The following is a 19,979-nucleotide window of genomic DNA, read 5'->3' as shown; positions in this document are numbered from 1 at the left end:
TCTCTAACAGAATGTAAGCTCCCTATAGATAGTCTTTCTCTGTTTTGTTCAATACGGCATCCCCGACACCTACAACAGTATCTGTTCTAGAACATAGAAGATACCTGAATATTTGCTGAATAAATTCAAAGTGCATGGGAGGTATTCAATAAATGACACCTTTACTAATATTAATTATTTCCCTGGATTAGTTATTCCTCAGACTGGGGAAGAGAGTCAAATACACAATGACTCTCCAGTGTAATAATTGCAGTGACACAGAGAGTGAAGCCCACGGAAACTGCAGCAACCAGATGAGAGCCATGGAATGGCGTTTACTAGAACAGATACTGTTTAGTCAAATCTTGGCTTCGGTACATCGTCTTCGCTATATTGTCTCTTTGACTTTGGATGACTTACTTAATTTCTATCATGTGTAAAATAGTTATAATATAGTGCTCCTATTATGAAGTTGTTGTTAGGATTAAATAGAACAATAAATATTAGGTGTTGAGCTCAGTGCCCAACATAAAGCAATGTTTTTAAAATGTGAGGAAGAAGATCAGCGAGTGAAGCCAGTAGTTCAGACAGAGGTTGGTGGTGCGGGTAGTAAGATGGGGATGGATTCTAGATTAGTTTGCTGATAGGGCTAGTAGATTTTGTTGATACACTGGATGTGTAGTAAAAGAGATAAAGAGGAGTCACTCATGATCCTGCTGCCAGAGAGAGGGAGTTGTATCAACTAAGATGGGAAAGAGAGGGGCAGGATTCTCTAAAATCATCTGTTCCTCAGGGTGGCTTTCTTTTCTCTGCTTTCCTCATTTTTAAAAAAAAAATTGTTTCAAGCAAATCACTTTATAAATCCCCTTTTGGTTGTCCATTGTATATTTGTCTTGATGGATTTATTCTTTTTTTAATAATCAGATTTTAGGAAGGACACATCTCATCAGAAGTACACATATTTTAGTCAATGAACTTGGAAAAGAACAGATTTTGATACAGCAAACCAAACTTAGGAAATGAAATTTAGCTAAGTCACCAAAGACTGGTCTAACTTTAGCTACATCCCATAATTCTTGTATAAATTGGCAGGGGCTAATGTCAGAGAAAGAAATTTTTTTTTTCTTTTTGATGAATTTATTCTGGTCTAGAAACTTCTATTATGCTCTATTAAAGTTAGAGCTTAGAGACTGTGCTTCTTTCTTGCATGAGCACACTGTTCTCTTTAGGGACCATCCCTTTATCTTTGATTATTGAGATTATCTGCTTTTGTACGATCATGAGATTGTAGCTACTTTGGGCCAAGGATTTTTTTCATTGAAGTATTTAGCTCTTACATGGAAAATATGTCCGCTGATGGTTGGTATACTCATCTGTAGCAATTCTTAACTAATAGATAACACAGCCATTTCCCCCAAAGTTTGCTGATCACCCCAGTCTCTGCAAACATTTCTACATCCCTGATGGGAATTACATTCATAGTTGACCAGTCCTTTTATGGACTTCTTTAAATTTATTTAAGGAAACTCTCTGTCACGTAGGTAAAATTTTGGCCTGGACTTCAAACCAATGTCTGAGCTCTTAATATCCTTTTCATGACAACAATTCACCTCTAAGCCACTCTCATGTTTTTAGTCGGGAACAGAACATGATTATTCTCCGTGTAAGGGAAACTCAACATAAGATGTTGTCATATCACTGCTGTTTATTTCTTCTTCCATTCTTTCCCAAACACTATTTGCTATACCTCTGCTCCTAAGTTTATTTATGTTCCTGGTTGTCTAAATTGGAGGCAAAAGGGAGCAAGTACTTAGGTTTTATCATTTACTCTTCAAATTCCCAAACTGAGAGGATGGAAAAGTGAGGTACAGGTCATTTATGAAACAGTCAAGTTCACAGGGCAAAGTCAAAGCCAGCTGTGCTGATTCCAAAGCCTGCTCTCATTCCATAACACAATGCTGTTTCACAGGTGAAGAGTTTTCTTGACATACCACACTTCGCTTTCTCTCCTAACACATTCTAACAACATTCCTTCTGAAAGATGCGTGTACTTCCGCTGTTATGGTACAGCCTTCCACTTTGGTATTACCAGCGAAATGAGGTCTGTTTTGGGGGCTTTCTTTCTTATCTTTGTCATTTGGCTTAAGGATAATATAAAAGTAAGGTAGAAGTGTTGGTAAAGGGTTTCACTGGGATGTGACGTGGGCCTTGCAGAATGGATAGGTGAGGTCTGGCCAGACAGAAAGAATGGAATAAGTGATCCCAGAAAATAGGCAGAGTTTGAACAAAATCTACATGGTCATGGAGGGGGCACCAGATTCTGGGATGACTGGAAAGCTCCGGTGAAGACTTAAGACTTTATCGTGCTGCAGTGAGATAGCAGAGCAAAGGGGAAGAGAGAGGAAGGTGGGCATCAGGAAGATTACCCTGCAGGGTTGTCCAAGCAGGTGTGAACCGAGGCCACGTTATTTTGGTAATCTAGATATGAGACGATAAAAAGCTCCAACTAGGTTGTTGGCAAGAGGGACAACCCAAGCATTTCTTCCTATAACCTGTTGAATATCATCAGTCTTCTCTGGACAATGTTCATAGGAACAGGCCATGTCCATAGACGCCTGACAGCCAGTGGGAGTAAAGGAGAAAGAATTTCACTAATAGAATTCTGCATTTTTCATTTTAAGTTTAATTTTTTTGTAAACTGACAGGCCCCTCTCAGGACTGTTCTCTAGTCATTTATATTGCTTTCGAGGGAGTGGTGTAAAGATGAAGGGAGTTTATATGAAAAGTGTGACAGTCCTTTTCACCCAACCTGGCACTACTTAGAGGTAATTAGGTGGTATCTCTATCATACACATGAAGATTCTGGGGTATAGAAAAGTAAGTTGCTCAAAATTATAAACCTAACAAGGCCTAGGTTCAAGAGCACTCGGATTTTAGCGCTGTATTGCTCTTTTGATTAAGAGCAAAGCTGCAGATTGGGAAAAATATAAAATTTTGAGAAAAATAAAAAGTTAGAATAATAAATAATAACATAAATAATAATAAAGTTAGTTTGACTGGAGTAGAGCTTAATAATTATATTTTTTGATTTACTAAGTTAGAAATTAGACAAATGAACAGAATGTATAAATAGCACATCACTTTTTGAAACTTTTTGTTCCCTTACAGGATAGAAACATTGAAAAAAATTTTAATTTTTTCCATGGGCACATATGGAAGTTTGGGATTAGAATGTCAAGGAAGAAATTTAAGTGTAATGAAAGATCTATTATCCCGGAACTGAAGTTGTGTATTTCAGTGGTCTGTCATCTTGAAGAAACAAAGTAGAATCAGGAGTGAGAATTAATGGTTTTTTAATCAGTTGTCCTCTTTTTTTTTGACTGGTGAATTTCCTGATGTGTAGGTACTAGCAAAGCTGACAGGTTAAATATATAACTTGTGTAGGTTTGGTAAAAATGAAGCCAGCATATAAAGTAATCCAATTTTACTCCTTGAAATTGCCATCCTTTGGAATTTTCTAAATTTATAAATTAAAAATTTGCTGTCCAGCTGCCTTATGCTATAAAGTCCATTCCTGAGCTCTAAGAAAAAGCAAGTTAAGTTTGTGAGAAACTGAAGTTTTTCACTGGTTGAAGAAAGCCCACTCTACTTTTATTGTCTTTGGAAAAGAAAAGAGAAGAAGAGAAAGAAAAAGAAAAGGAAAAGAAAAGGAAAAAGGAAAAGAAAGGAAGGGGAAGGAAAACAATAAATTTACTTTAGTATAATAATAGAAAATTACTTTTCCAAAAGTAAAATCTTTAGTATATTTTCCTTAATTTTGGATGAGGTAAGTATACTAAGAAGACCTGAAAAAGAAACATCCTGCAATAATTCTTCCTTAACATACATTTGCTTTAGGCTTTCAGATATCCTCAGCACCAGCTTTTCAAGGTCCTGTTTAGCATTAACTTTGGATGATGCAATGATAGCTTGTTTTAGGAAGTTGTTAAGTAATTAAGAAATCATCTTTTGATTTCTTCAAAAGAATGTAATTAATGTTTCTTATTTTAAGAATTCTTAAAAGGAATAAGGATATACAGGCTTTTTTTTTTTTCTTCTTGCATTTCTGTCATGTAACCAGTTATAAAATAGATTTCTCTTGAATATTTATCCCTGAGAATGTGGTTATGTGTCTTCTTGCTGGAAGTATGGTTGGAGATAAGGGTGAAAGGAAGAGGTTTTTACTTAATGTTTAGAAGTGATCCCAAACTAGGCAGAGGGCTGTGGGAACAGCCTCCACGTCCGTGGCGTCTACTGCTTGGAGGGCCCTGCAGGGCTTTTCTCAAGCTGCTAGTCTTCCACCTCGGATTCACTGACGGGACAATCCATGTAGGGGCCTTACACTCTTTAACCATTAGGCCCGTTTGTCAAGCACGATGCAGACATTGAGTGGGCTAATAAATGACAGGTAATTCAGAAAAAAAAAAAAAAGAAAGAAACACATTGGAATACATATGGCACAGAAGAATAATGAGGCAAAAATACCCATTTGTAAACTCACAGACATTGAAGATACCTGTATTCGTTTCATCAACACCCCAAAGACATTTCTCTGGAACTCAGTAAGTCCATTTCAGAGAGAACAGGCAAAACAGAACAGAGATTTGCTTCTTAAACACACGGAGACTCGAAGCTAGTCTCCCACCTGTGCATCAGAGTGTGAGCCTGGATAATGGCAGGTAGGGGATGTTGACTAGGTCTTTCTTGGGAAGGGAATACATGTGAGTACATGACATGGTGGCTTGATTGCTCTGATGCAGCAGGTTTTGTTTTGTTTGTTTTTAAATATTTATTTATTTATGAGATTGAGAGAGAGAGAGAGCATATGAGCCAGGGAAGGGGCAGAGGGGAGATTCTCCAGCAGACTATCCACTAAATGAGAGTCCCACACGTGCTCAATCCCACAACCCCAAGACCATGACCTGAGCCAAAATCAAGAGTTGGACACTCAACTGACTAAGCCACCCAGGCGCCCCCGATGTAGCTATTTTCACAGAGCTGTTCCAAAGTCGTAAGGTCCTGGCAGCCCTGATCCAGTTGGAGCAGCCTGAGGCATCCTGAAAAAAACAAGCTCCCAGCCCTTTTTATAATTACCAAGTAATATATGAAGCAAATACCCTCCTCACTCATCCCTGACTTGCACGGCAGACTCCCACCTCTGGGGGTTCAAGGATGAGTCAAGTGTGGAGCAAGGCTTAGCAACATGGCTGAATTAGCAGTTGGAGTTAGACATACTGTGCTCGTTACTTGCTAATTTAAAAAAATACTGATTTTGTTTTTCCACAAATTTCTATAAAAATAGTCTCTGCACCAGACCAGCTCTGTTCTTTGTGCCATGGGGTGGCTGGGTGATGGACAAAAATAAATAAATAAATAAATTAAATTGAAAAAAATCTTTATTTTCAAGGAAATGCATAGCAAGAAAGGGGGAGCTCTGCTATTCCCTTACTCCCCCCGCCATGTGAGAGACACAGAGATTTTTAGAGGGCCCTAACAGTTACAGGAGAGTTCTGACTCCCTCTGTGGCACATTCCTCTTGTGAGGCAAACATGATAACCACTACACTACGGGAAATGGCACATTCCTCTTGAAACAAAAGAGGGGTTTATAGCTATGGACCGATGGGAGGTAATCCAATTAAATGCCAGGGTTAAGATTTGCTTTGCTATATCAAATTGAGGGGAAATGTTCTTTTCTGACTATGTATTATACTCAATCCCTGGACTGCTGAGAAAAGTGAGTAGACTGTTTCCATGGGAAAAAGATTTTCTTTGAATTATAATCTTTTAAACCTCAAGTTGAAATTACAAGTATTATTAAAGTCAGAAAACAGTACATAAATATTTTAGTACCAACTCAAAAAGATAGGAAAACAAGCATTCATTCTGACACTGAATGTTAGTAAAAAGGACAAATATTTAGGTTCCTATGTATAAGATCATACGATATATGGATTTATCCCATTTTTAGTTCTATCAATTATATTTTGAGAATTTTGCATCTCAAAGTAAAGCACAAAAATGAGTGTATAATCATTTCAATTTGACATGGAAGCTAAAATACAACTACATTAATAAAATTCTTCATATTTCCAATGTCTTGAGTTTTCAGTTTTCATTCATATGTTTGGAAACATTTACATGCCAGGTTTCAATATTTTGCTTTTAAATTGGGGGAGAATATAGGACAAAGCCAGCAATCTCCTATCCTACTGGTTAATAGATATTTCTCTTGAATACAAATTCTTCCCCATCATCTCTGCTCCTTCCCTAGCTTAAATTCTCTTGTAGTGCCTCTTGTAAGACTATTTCTAGGCCATGCTATGGTCACCGTGTTCCCTGTCCTGCTCCCCACATCAGCCCATCCAATACAGATGACCATGACCAAGAAATTGCAACACGGATCTGATTGTTCCACTCTCTTTTGGAAGATAAATACAAACGTAGAACCAAATGGACCTACTGGGGGAGGGGAGAATGCAACCAGAGAATAGAGGAAGCAAAGAAGATATTCACAAGTATGTAAGCATTTGAGAAATTATATACATCTGGTCAAAATCAGAACGATATACTGAAGATGAAAAGTGCATTCGAAAGAAAATGAAGCAACCTTCTTAAACTTATAAAGATCTGAGCTCATTTCTCTGGCCCTATAGGAAGAGAATCAGCCTGGAAAATGAATGGGAAGAAATATACCTGAGTTCTATGTTGAGAAAATGTCTTTGCAGGGTTTTGGACTGAACTCCTTAGTAGGGCATGAAGCTGCTTCATGGTTTGGCCCCTTCCTTCTTCTCTGCTGCCTTAACAATTTTAACTTCACCCATATTAAACAAATTGCAGTTTCCAAGCATACTCTCCTATTTTACACATCCATGATTTTCCTCATGCCCTTTTCTCTGTCAAGAATTTCCTCACTATCTTTGCCTGACAAACTGATTCTTCAAAATCCAGCTCACGTGTCACCTACCTACTTTCTTGTCTCTTCCAATTCCTTCCTCTTTGTTATAATTAACCTTCTCTGCAGGCTTTCATGCACTTAAAATAAAATGTTATATATATCTGTTTTCATGGCTCGGATCCCCCTCTTCGACATGATAAATGCTCGAGGACAGAATCTGTGCCTTTTTTTAACTTGGTATTTCCTTAGAGTTTCCAGCATGAAATAGATGCCCAATATATGTGCAACTTAATAGAAATTTATGAGGGAATGAGTGTTATCCATGTCTTTCCTTCCAGCTGTGGCTGTCCATTGACAAGAGTTTTTTTCTGGCTGATCATCACGGTCTTTTCATTTTTGAGTTCGACAGCTAGTGCCAAGGGAAGATCAAGGAAAAGTGGTCTGCATTTCAATGTCAGATTTTGAAAGTCTTTCTTCACTCTAAGGAAAGAGCAGTAGGGGCAACATGGCCACTGAGTACAAAGAACAAAACCCCTTCACAAACGTCGCTGCGTTTGTTCTCATGTTCTGGAGTATAAATGTTTGGAAAATATGCAATGGTAGGACAATAAGGTGTCAAATTCTACAGGCAAAAAGCCATAGAAGAAATATTCCAAAAACGGCTCCCTCGCTTTCTCCTTGATGCCACCAACTGCACAGCTTGAGAATATATTTTAAAAATCTGATCTTGTTTTAAATCATTAAAGTATTTTCCAGTGTCTAAATAGCAGCCAGGTCTCCTTATATTATTCATGACTGCAGCCCGTGACTGGTTTTTTCCACTACTTAACTGAGTGTAGCATCATTTCCATTTTGCTACTGCCTGATAGTACAGAGAAAGCTAAGCCACAAAGCTGCATTCATCAAGAAATATTAATGGTGGAGGGTGGCTGTAGCTTTTTACAATGCTTAAGAACTTAAGCTGTAATAATAAAAAGTTGGCTTTTGTTCCCTGAAATAATCAAAAGAAGAACTTGAAGGAAATGAAAGCAAAATCCAACAGGATTACAAAATTAGGGCAGAGTTAAGGAAAAATATTTTGAGTACCAGAAGAAGTCTAAAATAAATAAAAAATAGCAATACATTCATGAAACAGCTATTTGACCCAGATAATTGCTACTCAGTTATGTAACTGGAGACTCCTTGAAGACTCTAACAATTCCCTCTCTGGGGAAAGGCAGGATAGACGTCTTTCCTGGGGTGCCCATCTGGATTCCACCAGCTAGCTAGATAAAGAAGGTGGATTCCTGGCAGTTTAGACAGAAATCACTAGAGCAAAAACTTGTCCGTTGTCGGAATGATGAGACAAAGCTATAGAGGAACCTAGTTCTTGCCAACACTGGCCTGTGTCTGAACAAGAAGGGGACAATATCATGCCCTATTGATAACTGTAGGACAAGGCATAGCTGTGTGGTTCAAGCTAATTAATTAGTAATATCTCCATGCCCAGGAAACTCAAATTTAAAACCACTCACTATATGTATTTGAGAATTTCAGTTCTGAAAGCAGTAGGCAAGGTCTCTGTCTTGGTGCATGACCCAGAATCCTCAGAAGGGATATTATAGGATTCGATAAGGCTGGTCCAATAATCTGGTTAACAATGGAAAAGAAAGTTAAGGGGCATTTGCCTTGTTAGTGTGTTTGTAGAAGTCCAAATTCTGGTAAATACATAAGAATTGTGGCATTTATAGAATTGCCTTTGACCTACATAGTCTTATGATACCACTGTTCAAATTACAGAGGGTAAATAATTAACTTTTTACTTGTATTAAGTGTTTTTTTTTTATTCTGTCTCTCAGCTCAAGAATAAAGTCTTTTTCCAATGAATCTAACTACTGCAGCTTTTTAAAAAAATATATTTTTGTGGTCACAGATTTTCTTGCAACCCATTCATCTCTCCCCGCACAGACCTGCTATGCACACACATGCACACTTGCGCTCACACACACACTCCTGTGCTCACTCAGTGCTGTGTATACCATTCCATGGGGTTCAGGGATCACGTAATTTTCTCTGTGAATAGCAGGTCAGGAACTCTGCTTTGTTGATTTTGTGTTGTTGTGGCTTTAGATAAAATTAAGAAGCCTTCCTCGTTCACTCTACTCCTCTGCAGCAGTCCCGTAAGGAGTATCTGGTGTTCCAGGATTCATGGTAGATGACAAGGATACAAGTTTGTTGCACTTTTTTTCTCTTCCTTAAGAATGTCTATATTTCCTTTCATCTCTACCCAAACGATTGGTGCTGGTAAATCATTAAACATCCTGCATAAATTATAATAATGCTTTAACCAAAGCACAAGGGTTTGAATTTGCTTCTGAGCAAATTTCTTACCATACAAGTTTTAAGAGACATTGACGACCACAGCAAGGTTACCTGGCAAAAATAATTCTCTTTGGAGTTTTTCTCTGGCCTGCTGTGAAAAACATCTTTTCTTCAGCCAGTCAGCTTCAAATTCACTGTAATGCTCATTTGGCCACGTGATACAAACCTTGTAACACAGAAAGAAAATATCATATGTATATGTATATGTATATTACGTATCTGTTTATCATGTTTCTATGTACTTTGGTTTACTATTGCTCTGCTTTTGAAAGTCAGTGTAAGATATTCAGGGGACCCAATCAGCCCTTAGTCTTTTATTTTTTATTTTATCTTATTTTCACTTATGTACACATAGGCATAGAATACACTTTTGGGAAACAAGAAAACTGAAAGCCAAGGGGATACATCTGCGGTTTGAATTCCCTTACATACCACACAAGAAATAAAAACTGGTCTGAAGTACTTTTTCTTATTCTATGTCCTCTAAACCTGTTGTTTCCAAACTTTCTATGATGACTTAAAGTCAGGTATCATTGAATATAATATTCCTTTCAAGAGTATCCAGAACTAGGAATGAGGATGACGAGACAGACTATCATCACCCTAAGTAACAATGGCAACAGCATCCTGGGTAATGAGCTCTGTAGACATAAGTCATCTAGCCTGCATACAACTCTAGAAAGAGGGTACCTCTAGCATTCACATTTTTCAAGTGAGGGACGTAAGAGTAACTAACAATGCTAAGGTCACACAATTCGCAAGCAGTGAACCCTGGGAGTAAAGTCCTTGGGTCCAGATGAAGACAAGAGGGAAGAGAGACCCAGCTGTTCACACCTGCTCCTCTGAAAACTATCCTAGTGAATGTGGAAGGCAGAAACACAGGCTGGTGGCCGCATCTAGTTTGCAGTTTTGAGAGCTCTGTTTTCGGGAATCCTACAACAAGGCTTGCGTTTACTAAAAATACATCAATCAATAAACATTTCTGAGTGCTCACCAAAGGCCAGATGTCATTTTGAACTTTTTTACCCATATTATCTGTTTGCATCCTCATGTCATCTGTACAAACAAGTTGCTAGTATCCCTATTTTGCAGGTGAGTAAACTGAGGCCCAGAAACGTTCTTTTAATTATAGAAATCGTCTGATTGTGTCTTCAAGGCTGTCCATGTATTGAAGGAATAATGAGCAACACTGCAATTTTTCTTCAAAATAGTAGTAATACAAATAGCAATAACAGTAATAGAAGCTCCCATGGACTGAGCGTGCTGATTTTGCACCAAGCACAACACACACGTGGTTCTAGCTGTAGTTATGCATATGATCAAATGAAAAACAATTCATTATTGAGGTTATCGGAGACTAATCCCTTCACTGAACTTGGGAGAGAAAGGAGAGATCATTTAGAATGGATTACCTTTTTCCTGTCAAACGTCAAGCCTTGAATCCCGATGTTCACATCAAGAGCTTCGATGAGGAGCTTCCGCGCTTTTGCAGAATCCAGGTAGCAGTCGGGGCACTGGCAATTATCTCGCAGCCATACAGCTGGGTAGAGAGACTCCGAGCCATCCTGCCAGAAGACCTGCATCAAATGAGCCCCGTCCAGCACGGCTGCGTTTTGGATGGCACAGTGCATGTTGCTGGTCCTTGCAGGGAAATCTCGTCAGCTACCTGCTATGACAGATCCTGGGCAAAAGGAATCTGATGCAGATCAAGCCTGCACTTGACTTCTACGCATGTGAACAAGGCAGGTGGACTCTGGTTCCTGTTCTTGGCTCAGCTGCCCAAGCTTGAGATTTGCCTATCAGCACTGGGACCTTTGTTCTCGTCAGTGTTTCATACGCTGTAAACAGAAACACAGTGACTAAAAGTAAATAAGATAAACATGCTGAATCAAGATCCAGATGAAAAGAATTCTTTGTTTTTTGGGTTTTTTTCCCCAGAAATTTTAGATAATGAGTTTGGAACCAGTGACACAGGCACTTTATAATTATGTTTGCATAAAAGGCTCTGAAAAATTTTTAAGGGAGAAAAATGCTCCACAGATTGAAAGTGTCACTAATGATATCTGTGCTATTTTAACACAAATAAGTGCACCTGTCTTTTGGGGAAAAACATGTTTTTATGACACTAAATTAGTAAACTTGTTCTATGAGGGAAATTTTAATGCTATTTATTTATTTTAAGAGGTGTTATAATCCAGTATATTGTGCTATTTCTATTCCATCATTTACTTTCTTACTTACACAATTCATTTTCTTTTTTTTTCCTTTTAATTTCTTTTTTTTTAATTTTTTAATTTTTTATAAACATATATTTTTATCCCCAGGGGTACAGGTCTGTGAATCACCAGGTTTACATACTTCACAGCACTCACCAAAGCACATACCCTCCCCAATGTCCATAATCCCACCCCCTTCTCCCAAACCCCTCCCCCCAGCAACCCTCAGTTTGTTTTGTGAGATTAAGAGTCACTTATGGTTTGTCTCCCTCCCAATCCTATCTTGTTTCTTTGATTCTTCTGCTACCCACTTAAGCCCCCATGTTGCATCACCACTTCCTCATATCAGGGAGATCATATGATAGTTGTCTTTCTCAGCTTGACTTATTTCACTAAGCATGATACGCTCTAGTTCAATCCATGTTGTCGCAAATGGCAAGATGACCCAGCAATTGCACTATTGGGTATTTACCCTAAAGACACAATTCATTTTCTAAATGCAGTATAAAAGTTCCCAGGCTCAGCAAGGTCCCATTCTTGTCTCGCTTGATTCGTTCTCTGGGATTTTCTGTTTTAATAGAGTGTGCCTCGATAATGCACATCTAATCTAAACCTTTACAGAGTATTTTCATGAAATTTCACCTTACTTGGGAATACATACATTCTTTTTTTTTTTTTTAAGAAACACACCAAATTTTGCGGGCATGAAGTATTTATAGGAAAGGAAATCAAGTGAAAAAAGAAGTACAAGGTATTACAGACTGAACACTTCAGTGTTGATTATGATTCTATTAATGACTACATAGGGGGCCTTATGAAATTCTGTCAATGTTCTAAATCTCACTTTCTTCCTATATAACTTGCCAGGACTCTAAACATAGATGGAAGAAATAGAACTTAGCTGGAAAAGGTAGAATTTATATGGAAGAAATAGAACTTCTTAACCTGTTCCATATAATGATTAGCTCATTAAGAGAAGGTGACATGTGACGATAGAAACAAGACTTCAGTGTCTTGGGATGAAGGGGAGGCGTGCACACATGGGCATGTACACACACACATGTACACACACGCACACGCACACACACACAGAGTGACTGTTAACCACCTTCCTTCTGTGTATCGGGCAGTGCAGTAGACACTGGAGGGTTCAATGACAAGAAGGACAAAACAGCTCCCTGTCTTTCTTAAACTTACAGAGAGAGGAAGACTTTATGTACCATGAACATAACTTTAAAAAATATACTACATTAAAATAAAACAACTTTTAGGTGATGATTTTACATATACTTCCTCAAATCATTAACTTGGATGATTTAGTCAGGCTTTGAAGCTGGCCAAGACAAGAAAAGATTGCTTTCTCCAGTTAGCTCAACCACACTGAAGTTACCTAATGATAAAAGAGAAACACAATTCACAGGGCCCCATGCCGATGCCTACTCAGGAACTCTCATCCGTTTTTTTCTTAATAATTTATATAGCAACAGGGCAGCACTACTTAGAAAAATCATCGAAAGTATTATTTAGTTCAAACTCGGGTGTTTACCTCATAGATAGTAAGAGGACTTCAGAAAGTTCAAACCTAAGTTCCTATGTGGAATAGGTAGGATGTTTAATTTCCCTGATAGGAGAAGGGAAGGCTGGCAAGTCTTTTCTATATGTGGTTTTAGGGACAGTGATGGTTCCGGTAAATATAGTAGAATCCAAGCAGATCCTTAAATAACATATGATACATAAGGACAAAAAGGAGAAATGTAGTAACTCTTTAAGTCAGGGTTGACAAATATTTTCTGTAAAAGGGCAGATGGTATGTATTTTTGGCTTTCCAGGCTATCTATAGTCCTTAGCACATATTCTTGTTTTATTTTTTAAAACTTTTGTAAGACTGTAAAAATTAGTCTTACCACATAGGTTAGAAAAAGCAGGCTGTAGGCCATACTTGGCCCACAGGCAAGAATTTGCCTGGCCATGGGGCACCTGGGTGGCTCTCCTTGACCGAGTTGTGTAAAGCATGCTTTTATTACAGTGGTAGACAATCATACTTAAATACGGAAAATAGTTCACTTCTCCTCATACATAAGGTTAAACCTATTCAAATAATACTAAGCATGTTTTTTTTTTTGCCTGAAATGCTGTATCAGAAAGTTCAAATTTCACCATGAAGCTCCAGAGTTCAAGAAAAAAAGTAAGACAATTATTAAAGTAAACAAGGAAATAAGGCTGGAGACAAATGGCACAGAGAGTCATCTGAGAAGCTCCTGGACACCTGCTTAGAGAGGATGTCTATTTGAGGAAGTCTTAACAGGATGTGATCAATGCTTCTGAATGCATACGAATTCCTTGTTCCCATAGATAGCCATGTGGAGATATGGATATGTTTACCAGAATGAAGCTATAACAAGTCGTCTTAGTACAAGGCTATGGTTTTTCAGTGGGTGGCAAGCTGATGAGAGACAGAAAAAGTTATGGTTTCACAGCAAATAAATATCAACATGGACAATGGAGAGCCCACAGGCAAATAGAAGCAGGAAAAAAATACATGCATATATCCTAATTTGTTTATTTTGTTATTTATTCGTCTTGATACTTAACCTGATCTATTTATAAAGTGATGGATTATTCACTTGCTAAAATTACTTGCCAAGAATCAAAGGCAAAAATACCTCAGAATATTTACACACACAAGATAAACGTATATAGTTTTCAAGCTCACTCTTTTTATATTGAGAACATAGTTACATGTTTGGGGGGAAGGCAGAGGGAGAGGGAAAGGGAGAGAATCTCAAGCAAGTTCCACCCCCAGCACAGAGCCAAATGCAGGGCTCAGTCCCACAATGCTGAGATTAAAAGGAAAGATTCTTTTCATTTATTTTTTATCATCACAATTCCATGTATGTCAGTGTATATTTCAGACTCCACTCATTTCCTATTTGTTCATTAGTGGGTTTGAAAAGGTTTTGGTTGAAAGGATTTTTTTTTATAAAACTTGAAACTTGACACATATATAGGTAATGAATAAATTGTTTTCCCCTATAATATACATTGTCTCTGTACTTAAAGATGGCACTGTGTCCATGTCCCGCTTACCATTGAAGTGATCACACCTTAGAGACATCTGTACCAACCAACACTAATTATATTCCAACCTGCATCAGAAGCTTTCCATTTCTCTCTCTCTCTTTTTCTTTCTTTCCTTGTTCTATCTAACATGTTTGAACTGGAAAGGAAAAAAGCGTACTTCCAGTTATAGGGGAACCTGACTCTTTCCCCCAGCCTGCCTGGCCAAATGGAGATCCATTGGAGGGTATTTCAAGAGAGGAGGTGCCGTCAGGACCAGAGCCTGATGGGAGCTGCCCCAGGCACCAGGGAGAGTGTGGAAGAACTGGAAAGACTTGGGTGTTGCTCAGGTTAAATTGTTTGGGTATCTATCAAGGAGCTTGTCGGGTCATTTCTATTCTTCACAATTCCTTTCTCAGTTTAAGATAAATGTGAATAGTAATCCAAAAAAAAAAAAAAAAGTAGAGAGAAATGGGAATATGGTTCCCTCTTTAACTTAGCCTTGTTTTACTTAAAGTTCTACTGGGACAAATGTGATGAACATTCAAAAAGAAAGAATAATCAAGAATCATCAGTATTTAAAGACAAATTCTTTCTGAAAGTTTATAGGTTTGACATAAGTGTGACTTGTTAAAATCCATTTTTCCATTTAGTCCAAATGACCTGTTAAAATTGAGCCCTGTTGAAGCATCATAGACTTGTACCTATCTGATAAACCACTGTGTTTCTTTGAAGAAGAGAAAAAAAAAGAAAAAGAAAAAAGTAGGTATTCCTAGGTGTGTGTGTGTGTGTATATATATATATAGAGAGAGAGATCTCTCTCTCTCTCTATATATATGTATAATATATATTTTACCAGTGGGTCCTCTTTGCTAAATTAAAGGGAACTATAAAACAAAAATGCTAATTTATTTTAGGACTTAATTATTATTTGGCTTCTCCTTACTCACAACTGTAATTTTGTTTTTAAAATATCAGATTAGTTTGGGTAGGAGGGAGTAGATTTCCTTGTCCTGGAAAACAAATCTTGGGTTAGGGGGATTCTAATCTGATAGGATAGATTTCTTTTAATTTAATCCCATCACGTGTGTGTGTGTGTGTGTGTGTGTGTGTGTGTTCCTTCCTAACTGACTCACTGTATTTTTCCCCTTCAGAGTTACGGAAGTTTATTTGGGACTTCTGTTTGGCACAACTAAATTGTCTGTTTTAGAGATTATCCTACTTCGGCAATGGGTGTGGTTTTGTCTTTTTAAAATTTTTATAAATTCAACTTCTTTCAGCTGGTTTTCTCTAGCACTGTTTGGAAACTCGAGGAAGTAGTTCTGAAAGTTGTTTCATGCATTGATCTTGGAAATAAAAGAACTTAGAACGAGAACTCTCAGAGCCTGAAAGAAACAACTCATGATATCACTGGGCTCAGTGCCCTCATCAGATATGCAAGGATAATGGAAGCTCAGAGATGCTGGGTGTGATTTGTCCAAGCCCGTAATGCTGGCTAGTAGGAGAGGTTGCTCCAAACTTAGGTTTGCCAGTTCACTGTGCACATATAAAGTAAACATTTCCTAGTTCTAATAAAAGAGAGCACAAAATTTCCTCAAACACTAATTAATTGTACTAATTTGTACCATGGGTTTTGGATGGGATTCTCAAGAAGTTAATGTAGAAGCTCCACAACTACTATATATAAAAATTAAATCGAATGGAAATTAATAATGTACATCCAAGAAGCCTGATTCATCTACTGGATTACTGACCCCTAAAACAAAAGGATATAATTTTTTACCTTTTTTTTTTTTTGTAAGAGAAGGAAAGAATAGAGTAGACTCATGTTATCAAATGTCAGTATCTGTTAATTGTTAATTTCCATCTCCTCTTCCTTAGGTAAGTCATCAGACCTGCTATCAGACCGCAGGATTCTCTTAATGTGTCTGTCCTCCTGCTTCTAGGTGGTAGGATCAGAAAATGATCACAATGCAAAAAACATGCAGAATGTATGGGAATGTGTGTGTGTGTGTGTGTGTGTGTGTGTGTGTGTGTGATGTATGTATAAAATCATTTATTTAACGCTTATTATGTTCTGGCCCCTCTGCTAATGCTTTTGATTATACTAATTATTTAATCCTCCAGAAACACTGAGTTCAGTGCTGTCACTGCTGTTTTACAGGTGATCTTGAACTTGGACAGGTGAAATACCTGACTTGAAAGCAGAGGAAATAGGAACCCCACTACACTGAACTACATCATGGAGAATCTGTGGTTAAGTAATTTCCCAGACAATAATTTTAATTTACCAAAAATGTACTATTAAAATAGTAGCCAGATCTCAAGTCTGTTGCTTGTTAGTTGACCTCACCATCCGACCACTGGAAGAACAGGACAGGATGTTTTCCGGACATTCCACCATGAAGGCTTAGAAAGAATTACTATTCTTTTATATATCAACCTTTAAATCATAAAACTCAACTCATTTCCATTTGGTAAGGTAAAGGTTGACCAGGCTGTATTTGAGTGTTTGTGTGTCTGAACTTTAGAATTATTTGAATATATGCATACTCTACTCATTACATCTGCTACCTAAAGGCCTTCAACTTAGAAACTGTTGTTTTTTATTTTTTAAATCTTGATTTAGTAAGTGGCTGAGCTTCTTAATAATTCACGAATATACTCTTGTGGACAATAAATTCTACAAAGCCATTAGAAAAAACTCTCCATTCTCGTGAGTACATTTAACATTCTGCCTGCTACCTTGTTTAAAGTATCAAATTTTGTGTAAATACTTCCTTCATAAATTATAAAAAAGAAAACTTTTTATAAAAAGCCTCATTCTGGTAGAATTACCACCTTCAGCTTGAAGCTCCTATATCAAAGTATTTGTTGACTAGTATAATGAAGCATACTGAGTCTAGATTTTAAGATTTCTAAATCTTTGAACCAGGACATATATTCATTATGGGAAATCCTATGTTTTATAATAAAATCAATTCAAAATACCTGTTATGTCTCTTCTTGAGCTACATGTGGGGAATAAAACAACTGAAAACGCACACCAATGTCAGTCTTACTCGACCAGTATTCTTGAGAAGCATTTTCATTAAGTCTTTGGACTTAACAGAGGGCCAAGGTATAATATGCAGTCCCTTTCTTTGGTCTGGATTGTGGCTTATTCGGTGAATGTTTCCAATCCAGCCAGAGCCCTCCCTTTCCCACCACCAAGTCTGCTTTTGAGACAGTATCCTTTCTGTCCCCTCTGTAGGCTTTCTGGATCAGCTTAGGGACTGTAAAGTAACTTGACTACTAGACTAAGCCAAACATAATTGGGAAAGGAAAGCTGCCAAGAAGTAATCAGATCCACTGCATTCCAAAATCAAGCCTACTCCAAATGTCTGATGGACGACCCCCTTCGCAGCCCACATGGCTGTGAGACACATGTGCCTGGATTTCCAATTAGATGCTCCCCCCACCCCCAATCCACAGACCTGAAGTTCTTCCAACAAGGCAAAGTTGAGCTCAGTCCTACCTGTTCTCAGATGTGCATCAGACACCAAACCGTGCAAAACTTACCAAGGACAGAAAATGTCAGCTTTGATCCTCACGTCCTTTGGGGAGGGAGCCTTCTGGTAACCAGCACATCCCAGTTGATCTGCCCGCAGTTTCCCTACATCTGACTTGTGATGTAGCACTATTACTTGGGAGCCTTTCTTTCTGCTCCTGGCAGCTCCACAGAAGCCCTGCCCCCAGACACAGCTGAGGTTTGCAAATGAGGAAGGATGTCCCAATCTGAAGGTGTAGCAACTCCTGAAGGGAGCTTGGAGGTAGAGAGAGAGAGAGAGAGAGAGTGAGGTGGTGGGGCAAGAGAGAGAGAATGGGAAGAAGGAAGGCTATCAGGAAGGAAGGTAGAGGAAGGGAAAGGAAAATGAGTTTTTATGGCCTGGAGGAGAAACAGTTAGAAAGAGAAAACATTTGATTTCCAATTAGTGCCTGAAGCCACAGAACCCCAGGACTCCGTGCAAAGCACTGCCTTAGTTCAGAGTCTTTCCTGGTAGAAGGTAGAGCAGTTCTTACCTGTTTGTTCTCCTGACCCCGAGCCAGCAGCAGCAGTGGAGGCCAGTGAAGGAGACTCCTGTCTGATTGGTTCACAGTGACAATCCTTTCAAGGTCAAGCTCACTTGGAGAAAAGACACTGAGATGCACGGTTAACAGGGAGGACCCACCAGCTCCCACCTCAGCACAGGTGAGGTGGTATTAGCTTGCCCATAGAATATTCCATTCGAGCCTCTCTGAAGGATGCTGGACTACTTCTGGGACTGGGAGGAAGGTTGGGATGAGTCCCCTTAAGCCTGATGCCCTCCTTTCTTGGCAGCAATAACTGAAATGAACAGTAGCTGCCCGAGAACACGGGGTTTTTCTGAAGGCACCCGATTGCCCAGTGACTTGACTCACAATTACACAGGCCTGAAGACAACAAAAGGGAAAGGCGGAGGTGGGCGGTGGGCCAGGGACCCAAAGCCTGGCTGCCAGACATTCAGATGGAGAGTGCCCAGTGCAGAGGAGGGCTAGAAGACAAGTCTCAAGTCGTAGTTCCTAACAGAGTGGGAGATTCCACTAAAAGAAAATCTGCAGGTGGCAACTGAGGTCCAGGAGAGAGCCACAGGAGCCCTCTGCCCTCCTCCCACAAAACCACCCTACCCACAAGACACTGAAGCAGTCTCAGCCAGCAACTTGTTGCTTCTTGCCTGAAGGACTCTCACATCTGCGAGACAGGCAGGAACAAAAGCTAACCCAGGAGAGAGAAAATTCAGCCCAACTCTCCCATAGCTTCTGCTGTGGGTTCCTGCTCAGGACAACTGCCCCTCCCAGAACTGCAGGGTCCCCTTCCTCCATGATTCCCTGTCGGTTCCTTTCACAGTAAAAGTTAAATCGTGTCTCTTAATCTGCGTGGTTCCCTCCTCCATCTTCTTCCTTCCTTTCCCCAAGTCCCCAGGTCAAATTACTGATACAGCTGGGTATCCAGTGAAAATGGTAGCAGTTTTCTTTTGTTTGTTTGTTTTTATGTTTTTTTCCCCCAAGGACAGAAGGAGGGTAAGTGCAAGTGGAGTGCCCCCATACATGTTGTCAACGTTTTAAAACCCACGATAACGGAGGCTATAGGTGTGCCAGAAGCAGTGGGGTTAATTACGTTCTAAACATTCAGATGACATCATAGAAACACATTGCACTAATTTTTCTTCCACACTTTGTGCTTTCGTAACCATCACTGGAATAAATTAGGTAAACTCAGCTCCAGCTTTAAGAAAGTTGTTGAAAAAATGTGTTGCACGTACATAGCTTCTAATAGAAGAGTAAAACCAAACAAAACAACAAACACACCTGTCAACAGTTCTAGTTTTAAATCCTGCACCTAAAGAATGAATTCCTCTTGGGCACCTGGGT

At 38.8% G+C, this 19,979-nt stretch overlaps 1 protein-coding gene and 1 long non-coding RNA gene across 3 annotated transcripts in view; one reads left to right on the top strand and one right to left on the bottom strand.

Moving 5' to 3' along the window:
- Nucleotides 1-18,114, top strand: part of LOC116598331 — a 217,074-nt gene extending 198,960 nt beyond the window's left edge. Inside the window, exons 10-11 of the long non-coding RNA XR_004289038.1 lie at nt 15,203-15,311; nt 16,714-18,114. This is a non-coding gene — a long non-coding RNA (uncharacterized LOC116598331). The remainder of the gene's footprint in view (nt 1-15,202; nt 15,312-16,713) is intronic.
- BBOX1 (gamma-butyrobetaine hydroxylase 1) overlaps nt 1-19,130 on the bottom strand; it is a 60,552-nt gene extending 41,422 nt beyond the window's left edge. The window contains exons 1-3 of one of the 2 annotated variants that reach the window (XM_032356992.1): nt 18,612-19,130; nt 10,689-11,114; nt 9,328-9,442 (exon numbers count right to left, since the gene is read on the bottom strand). In XM_032356992.1, the coding sequence (XP_032212883.1) occupies nt 9,328-9,442; nt 10,689-10,907 (334 nt within the window). In that variant the 5' untranslated portion in view covers nt 10,908-11,114; nt 18,612-19,130. Of the gene's footprint in view, nt 1-9,327; nt 9,443-10,688; nt 11,115-18,110; nt 18,218-18,611 lie in introns of those variants that run through there. The other variant, XM_032356991.1, reaches the window with a different exon arrangement.
- Nucleotides 19,131-19,979: the final 849 nt, after the last annotated feature.

Source organism: Mustela erminea, chromosome 9 (assembly GCF_009829155.1).
Source record: "Mustela erminea isolate mMusErm1 chromosome 9, mMusErm1.Pri, whole genome shotgun sequence".
Lineage (NCBI taxonomy): Eukaryota > Metazoa > Chordata > Mammalia > Carnivora > Mustelidae > Mustela > Mustela erminea.
Note: the sequence above shows the minus strand (reverse complement) of the source record. Positions and strands in the feature narration are given on the sequence as shown.